At 41.9% G+C, this 16,078-nt stretch overlaps 1 protein-coding gene across 2 annotated transcripts in view; it reads left to right on the top strand.

Moving 5' to 3' along the window:
* The window catches only part of kidins220a (kinase D-interacting substrate 220a), a 62,306-nt gene that overhangs the window by 28,451 nt on the left and 17,777 nt on the right, over positions 1-16,078 (top strand). For both annotated transcript variants that reach the window (XM_042500916.1, XM_042500915.1), the window contains exon 23: positions 303-465. In XM_042500916.1, the coding sequence (XP_042356850.1) occupies positions 303-465 (163 nt within the window). The remainder of the gene's footprint in view (positions 1-302; positions 466-16,078) is intronic.

Below are 16,078 nucleotides of genomic sequence, written 5' to 3'. Positions count from 1 at the left end.
CATCTGTAGCAGTCCGTAGCACGAAATTTGAAGCTAAAAGAAAAAGTATGAGGAACGCAGCATTGGTGTTCCTCAGGTTACCTTGTGCAGTTTTCTCAAACAAAACAGTCATGGCTGCTATTGATGGAGACAACCAACATGGAGAAAGCAGGTGTGGTTGAAGCAGCCCCCCCGGTGGTAACTTAATGCTTAATGCCTAATGTAATAAAACAGCTGTACTGCATTTTGAAACTGCCAATAAAATAACCTCAGTACACCAGTAACTTCCAAAGGCAGTAATCCTTTTGCACCATTGTTGACAGGTCGCCTGTTGCGGGCCAATCAGATCATCTTCAACTGGGATCGGCTGGCGTCTTGGATCAACCTGACAGAGGAGTGGCCATACAGGACGTCATGGATCATCCTGTTTTTGGAAGAGACTGACGGAGTGTCTGACCAGATGACTCTCAAGACCATCTATGAGAGGTACAAAAACATACAGAGACACAATCACCCCCTTCTAGTTACTTATCTGATCTGTAATGTGTACAAGCTTCTTTTATACACCTTCATAGTTTCTATCTTTATTTAATTCTTTTTTTTACCTTCCTTTCTTCTTCTTTTAGTACCTTTCCATCACATTTTTTCTAACTTTTTTCAAGACACTGGTAGACTGAGGCTAGTTTTAACATAAAGTGACATCAATAGAGGTTAGCTTAGAGACGCAGTGTTGTCGGTAAACTGCTGAATCCCTGCAGAGTTGCTTTTGTGTCCTGACTTTCTTAGAAAAATCAAAAAAGTAGAACAGAATTTAAGGGTTGGAGAATAATCATATTTCTTGATTTTCTCTTTTAGAAATACTGACATAACTAACTCTGACCAGCAGGTGGCAGTAGAGGATTTTGTTTTCCGTGTAGGCTACATTAGTCCACAGTCACTGCTAATGGCTTCGAGTGCCACACTAATTGGCAACTGATAGACAGATTTTGTAATTGATTATAATGCACAAGGCAAGTGATGGCTGCATTATAGCCTGGACTTCTCCAGGGACACATTTTCTTAAAACTGGACAAGAGACAGTCAGACATATTTGGTTTAACTGTGAAGGAAAAGTCTTGTGTCACTGTGTGTGTGTGTGTGTGTGTGTGTGTGTGTGTGTGTGTGTGTGTGTGTGTGTGTGTGTGTGTGTACAGTATGACTGTTCATGGTTTTGTATGTGTGTGGTCACAGATGCTTTTTGGCATGCTCACCGCAGAGGAGGAGGAGAAGGCCGACACAGGCCGAGTCGCTGGGTTTGGGTGCTGTTGTGCATCAGTTGATGGCCTTTAAAGGTTGCACTCTGTCACAATACACTAGCGCCTACGACTCCTGCGGCAGGGAAGCGTCACAGACAGTTACTGTCAGCCAGTCAGCCAGCTACATTCAGCAGACAACCCTCCCTCCCCCTTCTCCAAGACACACCGCTGCCTCATTAGACCAGGTTTTTGCTGTTTGATTTTCAAAGGACAATAGGTGTAACCTACTATTTTTGATATGAGGGGAGGACAGAGGTATTAGATGAAAAGTACCATAGTCAGAAGGCGTTACTGGATTATTTCTCTGGATGATGATGATCCCCGCCTTTTATACTTGTTAATTTTTGTGGAAAAATACATCACCACTCTTCTTTGTTACATATCTTTATGATGTTAAAGTATAGTGAACATCCTAAAGGAAATTAACCATAATTATTGTGGAAACTAAAACTGGGAGATTTAATTATACACTACGACAGCCATGACATTCTGCAGTGTTTCTGCATCTCACCAAAGGCCTCCACCACAGCATGGGATTGTGCTTACACTGCTCATTAGATTTAATATAGCCATCATTTTGTTTTTGACCATCGGTCCTGTCTTCCTTCATCTTCCTCCTCACTGGGTGTCTTTCCAAATGGCTGCTCTGTTCTGCAGTGGCCGTCGGAGAAGCGGCCTTAATGATGATGACAGGAAGCCTCAAACAGGCTAAACACAACGCCTTGCCCAGAGGCCTTATCTCTCGCACTAATCTTCCGCTGATAAGACTCAGGCCTCTGTCTGTGTATCTTTTCCTGTCTCTCTGCTCTTTTCTTCTCCTTCTTGTGATCTGAGGCTCTTAAATCCCCTTTTTTGTTCTGGTTGAGATATTCTGTCTTCTTCCCTTAGCGATGTATGGGCACTTGACTGGCCTCTCAGAACCTCAGGCCCCTTCTCCCCGACTGTCTGCCCCTTCTCCTCGGCTGTCTGTCTGCTTGAGAAATGGATAGCTACTTCCCTATGCTCTCCTTTTAGCAGTTTATATGAATAAGCACACACTCACACACGTCACGTCGTAGCTCAAACACGACCAGTGGACCATTTCCTGTATCTTATAGTTAGCATCTGTTTTGTTAATTCTGTTCTGCAACGTGGTTCAGACCTCGTATGTGTGCTTTGTTTGTGTTTTAACATGCATACATAGAGTTGTTGTGCTCGACCATTTTTACACAGCAGAACTGCACATCCCCTGAGCGTTACTAAGTGAATATATTAGTGGTGAAGTGAACGTGGGGGTGAGTCAGCCCCTTATAGGTCAACTGTCGCCCTGCATCTCAGTCACAAAGCAGCATGCTCTTCCTCTCCTCTCTTCTTTGGAAGGCTTGTTATAGTAGGCCACAATACACAGAGCGTCATTACATTTGTGATCATAGCTGATAAAACTAAGGTGGGTCTAAAAACAGGGTTCCTGCAGTTCCTTAAAAAGTCTTAAAAGGTATCAAATTCATTAATCTAAAAATAAGACCTTAATTAGTAATAAAATGTCTGAAATAAATATTTCAAAAGTCTTAAAAAGTGTTTAGGACATTGAAAGTAGAATTTTATGCATTTTTTTCCCCTGATGTTTCACTTTGAAATCTCAAAATAATTGGTAACATATATCTCTATATATCCCTAATATATATATATATATATTAACATATATTTGTGTGTGTCAAAGTGGAACATCAGGGGAAAAAAATGCATAAAACTCTATCGGACCTGACTTTTCAACCTCTTCTGTGGCAATTCTCCAAAAAATATAATTGGTAATTTTATTCAGAAAATTCTTCAATTAATATACCCTACATACAATATATATAATAATACTTTATATATATAATTCACACGTATATATATCATTGTATCACTGTGTTGTAAGTGTGTGCTGTTGTGGTGTGGTGTAAATGGTTTACAGTTAAACATTTAATTAAAATAATATCTCACCCCACAACTAGCCCATTTTGTATACATCATTGAGTTATGTTTGATGTTTCTATAAAAAGACACAAGATTCCTTAGAAAGTCTTAGGAAGGCGTTCTCTATATGTGTATGTGTGTGTGTGTGTGTGTGTGTGTATATGTATATACATTTTAAATAATTCACCAAATGCCTTCAGCATTAACATCAGGCAGATAAAGGTAGCAGAACCTACAAAAATCATGTTTTAAATTACAGTAATAAACATATGGGCAAAATTGGCCATAGCCCCCTTGTTTTGTTTTGTTGTTTGCTTTGCTCTGTTTTTCAGTAATTGTAAAATAAGTCTTAAAACTCATTGCGAGAGGCATTCAGAAAGTCTTAAAAAGTCTTGAATCTAATGAGCCTTGATCTGTAGGAAGCCTTAAAAAGATGTGTTTTTCAGGTTGCATCTCCATTTTTTTATAGATAAAAATAAAATTCAGATTTAGTGTCCCTTTAATTTGGTCTTAGTGTAGTCTTAATGCCCTACCTAGTCTTCTAAATTAAAACTAAAGTGACCTACTAAAGCACCGGGAAGAACTGCATGAGTTACATAGAGTGCCTCTCATTGAAAAAGGTGACAGCTCCTCTCTATGGCATGTACCTGAACTCCTAAAAAAGAGAGAAAAAATAGAAACACTCGCCCACCTTCCCTCATATCTCATACAAACACACACACATTCAAAATGACTAAAAGCTGTTTTTAGCAACTTGCCTGGCAATAGAAAGTACCTTGAAAGGCTGTGAAGTGTCATTGTAGGACACAACATGAAGAGAAATGTGTTGCGCTAATTCCTGGAGTGGGCCAGTACAGCCGTCCTAATCTGATGGAGAATGTATAATCGGTTAATAACCTCAGCGATTTCTATCATTAACTGTAAGACCAGGGACTGCCCAGACTAATGCAAGGTAGCAATGGGAAAGAACTGTGTGTAACAAAGATGGCACTGTCTGCAGGAGATACTGGCTCAAAGCAATCAAGCTTACACACACACACACACACACACACACACACACACACACACACACACACACATACATACATACATGTACACACAGAGTGCAGCTAAAATGTTTGTCTCACTAGTTCTGCAGGGAAAACTCCAAATTGCACCTGGAGCAGTGAGCCAGCGTTGTGGCCTGCCCAGCACACTGACAGAAGCAGAACAGAAAACAAATCAAGCAGTGTTTTGGACCGACCCTTGTATTTGTAGCCGTCAAATTAACAGCCCTGAATCCATGTTCCGAACACTGTTGTTTGATCACTAGCAAGTAGAATTTGGAGCCTGTAGACTTGTGACTATCATTTTCAGCTGTATCATTTCTGCCTTCTCAGTATTGCAGTCTCTTCTCAGGAGTCAGTTGTTCCTTGTTTTAGCTGCCATTAGAGACTTAATGACCACAGCCAACCTAGCTCTCTCCTGCTTCATGGTTATTGCTTTAAAGCAGCCTTGCCATTTCCAAAGTCTGTTAATAGGCTTTTTGTATGTTTATTTCCTTGATGTTGTTTAGAGTCATTACATTACAGAAAAGCTTCCACTAAATAGCTAATTGTAGAGTGATTTCATGTGACTGAGCCAGTACAGGTTCTGGGTGTTATGCAAGGACACATGGTAGACACGTGGCTGTTGTTTTGACTTCTGCTTTGTTTCTGGAGACCCACCAACTTTTATTATTTTTATTCTGTATTTACATCTCCATTAGCTTTCATTTAAATGGTTGCTATTGTTCCGGGGGGCTTATGTGTGTTGATGTTCTGCAAACTCAGTAACAACCCAAATTTCATACCTAAATTGCTGTTGTTCCTTCTTAAGATTTCGTAGTGCCTCACTGCATAAATTTGCTTTGTGATGTAGAGACATGGTTGGATATTACATAGTTCACTTTATTTTTTTATTAAGTCAGTAGATTGACACAAATTCAGCAACCTTTTTGATAGCTGATTAAACAATTAAGTCGTTTCTCAAGTAAACATGTACCAGTTCCAGCTTTTTCATTTTCTGTGTTATTAGACCGAATGTCTTTTGATTTAGGACTTTGGTTGAACTTTGTTATCTGTTTTCTAATATATCAGGTGACTGTCATCAGCTCAGTTGGTAGAGCGGGCACCCTGTGTACAGAGGCTCCGTCCTCATCCCCTCTCTCTTCCCTTTTCACACTAAAGCTGTCCTTTCCCCAATAAAGGCAAAAAAGCCCAAAAATTATCTTAAAACAAAACAAAAAAAAAGATTGTCAGTTGCAACCCTAGTGACATGTTCAGCAAGAGGTAATTAATGAGAAAAAGCTCTCAGAATCAGTAACACAGACTAGCATGGAAGTGTAAATTAATCCAAGATCAGAGGACATATAATCTGTCAGCTCCTGTTTATAGTTTAGTTTATTGTTTAATAATTTATTTGTTTCACATAATATGCGCACGATGGGGATAAAATGTATAAAATCTCACAGTGTAAGTATAGGGCTAAAAAAATAAAAGTGCAAATAATCATTTTGCACATGTGAACATCAGTTCATAGAAGGATCATTCTTGATCCAAATAAGATGTTCTTGACAGCAGAGCTTTTTGAAGTCTCCTTTTGTACAAAGACAATAACAAAGAAGAATCCAGTAAATGAGGATTTTCATTCTGTAAGACAACTCCACGATATGTGATAGAAAAGTGACCACGGGAAGTATAACAAAAGTAACATGAAAATTCTGAGCCTGTCTAGTTCATGGAATCAAGAGTTTTTAACAAAATAGTATCTAAACTATGGGGTAAATCTATAGCCTCATGTTTCTCTGGAAACACCTTTAAAGGCCTTAAAAGAACTGTTCCTGCAGTCTGCAGCCGACAGTGTCAGTCAGTGTCTCTAATTATTAGTTTAAATTATTTGACAGTGGTGATTTGTTAGAAAGTGAAATAGTTCTGTGTTTCGGTTGAAGGGTTAACATACTTGGACCTAATGATGTATGGGGGTGGGTTCAGTTGGCCCCTCAGAGAGTTTATTCCTGGATGCCTAGATCCTGTTTTCAGCACTAGGAAAAAAAAAAGTGTCACTGGTCCACTGAGCAGGTTCCTGCACTGCTCTGACATCTGGTGCCCTGTCTGTGCCAGGATGCCCCCGCCGCACTCAGGAGTGTGTTTCTGGCGCTGCACCTGAATCCTCTGTTCATTACACACACACACACACACACACACACACACACACACACACACACACATACACACATACACACACACACACACACACATACACACAAATTATTGCATATAGACACTCTTACACACACATGCTAAAACTGCACTGCACATTCTAACTGAAACAAGCACATATACAAACACTATTTGCCATTACAAGCATTTGCAATTGAACATATGCATACACACACCTCAGATCACACGTGAAGCTGGTGTGTGTGCTACAAATGCAACATACTCGTATACACACACACACACACACACACACACACACACACACACACACCTAGCTCTCACACCAGTGCAAGAGCATATGTCACCCCCAACTCCTTTGAGAATCAGTGTAATTAATCAGACCCTGAGATGCAGGCTGCATCCAATAAACACGCTTATGCACACACACGCGTTCACACGGCGCAGGAGGCAGAACACAGCAGAGAAATTGTTGTCAGGTAAAATTGTAGTGTTTAGAAGTGCTTGTCATTGTGTTTGCCAGTATTTGTATGTAAAACAAATCTCCAAATCTTCATGCACTTTCTTCTTTTGCTTTTTATGTTACACTTTATGAAAAATCATCCCTCTTTTCCTCTTGTTCTGACCCTGCACTCATCAACCAAACAATCCCCCTCTCAGAGATGTGACTAGAGGCACTTCTCGGACACTTGAAAACTTTTTTTTTCTCCCCCTAATCGCACTCTGAGTGAATACGTAGCCAGGCAATTCAGTCTTAATTAGAGAGACTCTTATCCCAAGTACTGAAACATTAAGATGACACTCTCTTCATTCAGGATTACTTTAATTGGCACAATTATTGTAATTTGGTTGCAATTATGTGCCGGGATAAAAGTGCTGTTCCAAAGCTCATGCGGGTGATTCCCTTTATGTGGAATCCCTTAATAAGCTCTTAAATATCTGGCTACAAAAAAAAAGGCGAGATCCTATTCTTTTCTTATGATGAATACTTTTGAACTTTTCCTGCCCTGAAATGAAAAGTCGATTATTTGCAACGCAGACTATTGTTCATGTGAATTCCCGTCGTATTTGTGACACTTTCTGTCATATAGATGCACTGCAAACGCTGAAAAAAAATTCTGCTGTCTTTCATTGTTCTCGTGTTAAATCCCTCCAGGAGGTATGTCAATGAAAAACAGAGAAAACTGGTAATGCCATTCGTCGTTGCACTGCCATTTGCCAAGAGGCCTGAAAACGTGTATAGATTTGTAAAGGCTGGTGTGAAACCATCTATGTCTCAATAGAGTTCTGGCTGCATCACTGATAGGACACTTGCATTGATTCTGCACACCAGTGTGCAGACAGACCACCTGACTGACGAGTCGATAAAGACAGACAGAGACAAAAAAAGGAAGTATGGTAGGTTCGAGATAAAGATGGAAAACGGGAAGGGTTGGTATTAGATAAGAAAGGGCATTAAGAGAGAGTGAGAAGAAAAGAGAGTCCGGTCTCTGGAGTTAAAACAAGATAAAAGAATTAAAGTGTGTATAGAGGATCAGACCAGATACCAGCGGCATTACTGCTAGGCGAGTTTGCCATTGGTGTGTTCGTGTCTCAGGTGTATTCAAAGCCTCAGGTGATGCTGCTGCTTAAAGAGAGATAGTCCAGGTGGTGGACACACACAGATTCTTGCACATGCACCCTGGGTCCCACAAGGCTGTTTATACAGTGAAACTGGTCCTCTGCTGATTCCATTTAAGTGTGTGTGTGTGGGGGGGCTGTAGACTAGCATTGTCGTTTTTCCATCCCTGAGGTGTTTGGCGGTTGTGACTCAGACACGAATTGGCCTCAGCCTGCTCCAACACCTCTCAACCCCCGCTAAGGTGCTCAAAATGTCGAAAAAAAACAAAGCTTTGCGGCTGGTGTGCACAGGTGACAAAGGAGGAGGTGTGTGTGTGCGCGTGCGTAAGGTGTATTTTTGATAGTGTATTTTTGCGTGGAGGCTACCACGTGAGGACGGAAAGAACGTCATGCTGCATTCTTTGTTAGAAAATCCTCAAAGCCCTTTTCATTTCTGCCTGTAAGCCGAGGTTGAGGGATTAGTCTAATTGGTCTGAAACAAGAGAACTGCTCTGTTCCGTTTTTTGTGCAAAGCATAAAGAATCATTTCAAATGCAGTAAAAGCCTCCACTACACCTCCGACCGGCCTCTGCTCTTTAGTCATAGAGTCATCCATCAGGGACGACAAGGTTGGATTAACATTTAAATGTGACACTGAGATGGAAGGAGAGGAAGGCTGAGAAGCAGACATCTGCCTGATACTCTGGTATTTCTGCGGTGTTGAGCATTATCGCTGATCTCTCTGCTGCTCTGCTGTCTCTTTGTGCCGGAACTGCTGGAAGGTGGGGGGCTGATTATAAATAGCAGCGCAGGGTTGCAAGAGGGTCAGCTCTGACCTTTAAGTGGACAACGAGATTTGCCACTCAACCACTGCAGGAGCCACAGGCACACTTGATAGTTACACACACACACACACACACACACACACACACACACACATTCGACTCTTAACTGACGTTAACATCCTGGCCCTTCAAAAGTCAATGGAGGTCAGGCCCTTTTAGGGCGGGTGTGTGTAGAAACCACACTGAAATGGCAAAGAACGACTAGCAAACAAGCCCAAAGACGGGGAATTACACATTGAGCCTAAATTGGGAGGGATCACGTGTGTCCTGTCTTTCCCCATTTTTGCTTTTGAAGCAGCTTTTATTGTGGCATGCAATCATGCTACCAACCACTGTATAGCTCAGGATTTAGTTATCAGATTTGTCTACTGAGGGATCACAACCACTGTGCTTCAGAACGTTCTCAAAAATCAAGAGAGGCTTTCCTCACTGCCACAAACTCAATCCCTTTTTACACAGAGATTGCACTATACGGCCACTAATAAGTCCCTTCTTTATGCCTCCATTAAATTTTTACACAGAATCAAATGACGGCAGCATCATTCCACTCCAGTGGGTAATTAAAGACAGCATGCAGGCATCATGGAATCAAAAAGAGACCTGACGAGCGTGATATGTAACATGCATGTTGGCAGTGCTTTCTAAACAAAAACAATGGCATGACATGTCAATAAAAAACATTTACTGTCTCTGGTATACATCAGCTGATCTTGTTCCAAATCTCACAGTTTGTCTCATTTGCAGATATGTATGGCTGCTTTTCTACATTGAATTAGCTGCTAAATGCTACTAGCTGCTTTTTAAATCTCCCGCGGTGGGTTACACAAATAACATATCATCAAAACAGCACTCCCGTCCTGCCCATAGTCCTGTCCTGGCTGTCCCATATATACATAAACTGTTTCAGCACTGTAACTACCTCCTGTGGCGGCTTAAAGGCAAGACAACTCTGTCTCTCACCCATTCCACAAACATACCTTATACACAGAACTGCGAGGCGGCATAGCGGGGTGGGATATTTATGCCTTGGACAGGCAGTGTAATAGGGACCTAAGACACAAATTGGAGTTGCATAGCTTTTGTGATAATCAGATCTGCCCTCTGAAAGTCAAAGACTCAAAACATTGGAAGATTCTTCAAGTTGAGCAGTCTTTTTTTGTGCTGTGGACCAGTCCCGGACCTTGGGTGAGTCTGAGTGAGACGTAGGCAGCTGCCCAGAGGAAGAGAGACTGTTCCTGGTCAGGCTCCAAGTAAACTTAGTCTTCTGCCTTCTCCTCAGAGGCAAGATTTAGTCTGGCTTTTGTTTGACATCTAGTGTCTGCAAAAATCTAATCCAATCTGATCCATCATTAGTTGAGAGGGCTAATTTGGCTTGTTATATTATGTGAACGTTGCTGTCACCCTGAATGTCCGTCTGAACGCCATTGAAACTCTTAAACTCTGTACGGAATAAGGAAGTCAAATATTCATATTGAACAGTCAAATACGGTTCGACTGACATTATTCTGAGTTAGGTACAGCCCAAGTAATAATCAGTGATACCATACAACTTAGTCTTTGTCTAGCTCGTTCTCTCCCATGCTCATTTGCTCATTGACATTCTCCTCTCCAATCTTATTTCTAATGCACACATCCCACTCTGAAGTTGATCAGAAGATTACTGGTTCAGCCTGAGAATCCCAAGCTTTAATTGTCACATTCATCACTCACTATATGGATTTTTAGCTCCATAACAGACTTATTCCAGATGTATTCTGATCCTATCTGCTACAGAAGAGCACATTTATCTTCACTTTTGCAGTCCAGCCCACTTAACTCTGCATCGGATCGCCTATCAACTGACCATTACAGCTGTCAAACAACCACATGCGCTGATATGAACTCCGTGGTGCAATTAGTGTCACGATGAACGAACTTTGCCATGGCCCTATCATACACCAAACTCTATTCTGGCGCATAAATCACCAAGCTGAGGTTTAGTGTCTTACTATTTTGTCAAGAATGAGGCCTTAGTTACTGTGAGTGGAGGGTTCAGTTAAGGTTTTTGGGGTCTGGAACAAGGAGGCTCCGTTGCGGCGCTACACATGAGTTTAATCAACATTTCAGGGAACCACTGAGTCCTGAGTGCGTCTCAAAAGAGAGGCCGCTCACTCCGAAGCAGTTCGTTTTTTATCAGCCTGGTGTGTTTCCTATTAGCCTGCTTGTCTCTGTGGTTTGCTTTGGGATGCATAGGTCCAGCTTAGTACAAGAGAGTTTCAATTATTGGACTAAACTTTGCCACGAATGTATATGGAAAGCAGACGCTGCCACAACTTGTCAGTTGGCACTGCCTAGACGAGGAAGCAAGAAAGAGAGAAAGTTAAAGACAGAGAAGGAGGCAGAGACAGAGGGTGTCCACATTACTTGAAGCATTTGATTCAAATCAAGGAAATACGTCTGGATTTTAAGGAGACAAAGAACATGGCGTCATCTAAAGTGAAAACATATTTCTGCTCTCCCCCTCTGCCTTTGGGGTGGTGGAGGCTTTGGCAGCTTACACTGTAACAATAACCTCTCTCAGCATTGATGCTGCGAGTCCACGCGCCAGCTTGCCGCTCCATCCGCCTGTCCACTGTTTTCCCAGAGAGGGCCTCGCCGGGTTCATCCACACGCTTGGCAGACACTGTGCCAGCGACTCTGACCAGGAGAGGAATGCGCCGGACGCGGGCCTGGTTAACTTCTTCACCCACACACTGTTATACTGGTCACACAGTGTCTGACATTGAAACTCTTGAGCTTCTCAAACACAATGTGCACAGGCATTTGTCTGTTCTGCAGGCATCTCTCTCTGTCTTTGGGCCCCTTTATGGAAATGTTTGGCAGCGACACCACCTCTTTGTGGCGTGTGTGCGCGCATGTCATCCATAAGCACAGAGGGCAGCTGTAAAGCAAAGTCAAGTGGCACATTCATACTTCCAGCGCCCAAACAGCGGATGGAGGGGATAGAGAGATGAATTCTGCTCACTCCTGTCAGCTGCAGCGTGTGGGAGGTTGAGAGGAGAAGAAAGGCTATGCTCCAGTCAGCTTTGGGACCTATTAGCATTTGGATAAGCTCAGAAAGCTCCCAGTGGCCACGCCACACAGAGAGTGGTTGGGCCTAAGCGCCTGTACTGCCGCAGCTTTAAGCTGGGTCCAGTCAATGGGCCCATTGTGCAAGAGCGGCTGCAGGGCTACCCGACGGCCTTTATCTCACTCGTCCTCGGCCCGCTTGAAAGTAGCACGCCGGTTTCCTTGGCGCTCCAACCCGAGCATCCATCTTGTCATTTGGCAACTGATTGCTGATAAGAAAGGCTTTGTTCATTTCGCCTCTATCTTCTGTTCACTGTGAGGATGACTAAGTCTGAAGTGATTTGTGTCAATTGCTTAATGCCAAGGCCAACAACTCATCGTTAGTTAACTGCAAATGATGTCATTTGAAGTGGTTAAACCTCATTGACAAACTGCTGTTGTCATTTAATGTGTGCTGTTTGTTCTGTAACACTGTGCAGTTCAGCGCGTTGGCAAGAGTCACTCTAATGGATTATCAGGCTGTCAGTTAATGTGTAATATCTTCCTTCCCTTTTGCTTTCTCATGCACATTCATGGTTGTTGCCCTCTGATCTTTACCAAAGATCTTATGGAGCCGGTGTTGAAGTGTGAGCTTCACTTTGTGTCTGGCAAGTCGTTCCTGCACACGTCTGTCCATTCAGCTGGGAACATCAGGAATGGACCTCCCTCTCTCGCTCTCCCCTTTTTTCTTTCCATCTGTCTGGGTGTAACTCAGTGATGGATGTCCTTGATTTGTTCTCCTCACCGGCTCCTGGGTTGTCTTTGGAAGATGCAGCTGTTTGTGCTACTGCGTGTTTGCAGTGTACGACAGCAGGCCAGAGCAAACACGCAGGTCAGCACAATATGTGCAGTTGTAGCTGGCTTCTTGTTGGGCGATGCACATGAATTTGTATGTAGCACTTGTCTCTTGTTTTTCAAAGGCAACTGACTGCGATAATAAAGCAAGATGGATGAGTTCTTTATACTATCATGGCTATAACTAATATACAAAATAAAAAATCTGAAGTAGCCAAAAGTGTCTAATATTACCACAACTAGATAAGTTTGAGTTTCATCTTTTTTTTGTCATAAAATGTCTCTTAAATACACATTTACCTATAAAAGACCTTAATATAGTATTTCATAGAGCATCAAATTGTCTTAATTTCAGATTGTATGAGTCTTAAATGTTTTTTTAGTTATGGCATTATGAGAATGTCCAGTGTTTGCGCTACTGGAAACATAATTTTAACACACTATTCAATGGGGGAACAGACTTCAACACAACACTTGTTTACACGCAATGTCCCTAATTTTGCCCCCTCTGCACATTTAGATAATGCAATAAGTCTGCATCGTTACACTAGCAAGCCCTCTTGCTAGTTTATGGACACAAGAAAATGCAAGTGTAACATCCAATGGCTTGAGAATGACAATTGCTAGTGGTGGCTAACCCTTTGAAACCTGAAAAATGACCAAAAAAAATACCCTGAAAAAGTTCTCAAAATTGAAAATGATATATGTAAACATCTTTCCATAAAAAAGTTTTAAATATATAATTAAAATAAGTATGAATAAAGTTTTCTGGACATTATTCTGTTGTTTTTTTTCTCCTTTTTAAAAGAAAATTTTCAGATCATTTTCTGGTTCCTTTTACTAATTTCTTGAAATTTGTGGTACATTTCTTGCCAAGTCAGTGCTTTTTTCCCCATGTTTTCAAAAGAACTCAAACCAATTTGCTCAGGTTTCAAACGTTTAAACAGCTTCTGAAGGTATCTGAACACAGGACAAGAAAACTGATGTCAATTCAGGTTTTAAGGGTTAAAGCCAGTGCCTGGAAATTGCTTCAGGTTTGAAGCCAACTGCGCTGTGTGTTGAAGGTGTTTGAAACTTGCGACAAAGATGCAGACCCATAAACACAGAGAGAATCATCAGTTTGGTGCATATTCCCATTGCATGTTGGGTCTTACATTTAATTAAAGGTGATACTGAAAAGGTCTTAAGTCTTAAAGTTAACTTGTTTATTCCTCTGTGCATCATAATTATTGTCCATTCTCTGTTTTGGCTCTGTACGACCAAACTGTGTGTATACATCATTGAGTTATGTTTGATGGTTCTATAAAAAGACTCAAGATTCCTTAGAAAGTCTTAGGAAGGCGTTCTCTATATAGCAAAAGGAAGTGCCCTGTGTGTGTGTGTCTGTGTGTGAGTCACTGGCTCCTGTTGGTCTGTGTCTACGGACCCACAAATAAACAGCAGTAAGCCAGCTGGAAATGGGGAAAAGCACAGGCTTCTCTCAGTCTGTATACGGGTTAATACAGTTCATGGGAAACAGAACCAAACACCCACATGTACCATACATGTGTTTGCACATGCACGCAAACACACACATACACATACACTCCACCCTTCATCAGTGCCTTTGAATTTCCCCGTCGTCACTGTCCAGGTGTACGTGGTGGACATTACGCAGTTGTTTTTTTTGTCAATGTTGTTTGAATCAGCACCGGTGCTGCTCCCTGGTGCTGTTTATGTGTGTGTGCGTATACAGGTAACATCTGTGCCTTCAGAGTCCGACTCATCCTTCCCAGAAGAGGTCACATGAGCGGGGTTCATCTGTGTGCCGCTATGGAGCTTTCTTGACCTTTTGGGTCTTGTTAAAGGTTCTAATGTAAGAAAGACTGAGAGGGCTTTGTCCACTGGAGCCCAGCTGTGCCTCTGTGTCCTCCCTGCTCACAGCCTATTCTCTCTTCATCAGTCTCTGTGTGTCTGTACTGGCGGGTGGGGACAGCGGGGTTGGGGTGACCCACCTGGGCTGGTCCGCTAAGAAGTGAATCTCTGCAGGACGATCAAACAGGGATGGGGAGAGGTGTATAAATAAAGCACAGATACCAAAAAAAAAACCCAAACCATATTGTATCAACATTTTCGATTGCATTTCCTTGCCACTTAAAAAAGGGAACCAGTAATTTTGGGATTTTGCACATATGCTAAATGAGGCACAGCTTCACAGTGATACTGAATGGTACATATTAGACCAGTTGTAGGTAGTAACGCATAACATTTACTCTGTAGCCGTACTTCTAATAGTAGTTGTTTGCTGAATACTTTTTACTGATACTTGAGTACATTTGCAATGGAATAAATGTACTTCTGTGGCATGTACTACGGTGGCACAGTGACTTTGCTTGTGATTTAGCCACACACTGCAAAGCATCTAGAAGCATCCCAGAAGTGGTACTTTGCTATGCTCCGCTAGTGATGCTGTGTAAAGTTTTTTTTTCTTGTTTTGTTTTAAGAGACATATTGTGTGATATGTCTGGCTCTGGATATGGCACTTTGATGACAATTAACATGCACATCACGATTAACACATTCTAATTTTGGAGCTGGACCGTTCATCAGGAGTACGTGGTGATATACGTGTGTGTGTGTGTGTGTGTGTGTGTGTGTGTGTGTGTGTGTGTGTGTGTGTGTGTGTGTGTGTGTTTATATATAATTTGGTTATGCATTGCACCTTTCGGAGTGTAGAGCGCCCATTGAAAGCAAAACTTAATTGTTTATTCTGCTGGGTCTGAAAGTTTGCATTCACTTGCAGCAGCTGCTTCTCTCATCCATCCATCTGATCTGATCAGCTCTGAACAAATTGACCGATCAATTATCTATAACATGAGTCACAACCTGCTGGAAAAAAAAGAACTCTACATGGGCTGTTCATGGACCCACAAAAGCCTCTAATTTTATAGAGGGGAAACAGAATAATACAACAGAATACTACTACCAGACATACACTCCAATTCTATGGGAAACACTGTAAATACTTAAGGACCTGTTTGAACAGCATACAGTGATGTCATAAACTGTATCTGATGAAGTACAATTTTTGTTTACATTATTCACCGTTCCATTTGACTTATTCATATTTTGCATGTCAAACTGTCTCTCTAGAACACCTCCATAGCTGTATTTCTTGCCAGACGTGTTCATTTGGTTAGAGACACCCTGTAACCACAAGGTCACAGGTTCGAGCCCTGCAACAGCAGATGTGTCCATCACCAGCCATCTGTCCTGTCAGAATGTCCTTGAGCAGAGGACTGGACCCCTACCTGTTCACTCACTGGAAGCAGTCTGGATAGGAGTGTCAGCTAAATGCCTAAAA

Source organism: Plectropomus leopardus, chromosome 14 (assembly GCF_008729295.1).
Source record: "Plectropomus leopardus isolate mb chromosome 14, YSFRI_Pleo_2.0, whole genome shotgun sequence".
Taxonomy (NCBI): Eukaryota; Metazoa; Chordata; class Actinopteri; order Perciformes; family Serranidae; genus Plectropomus; species Plectropomus leopardus.
The sequence above is the reverse complement of the archived record's forward strand: the minus strand, read 5'-3'. Positions and strand labels throughout refer to the sequence as shown.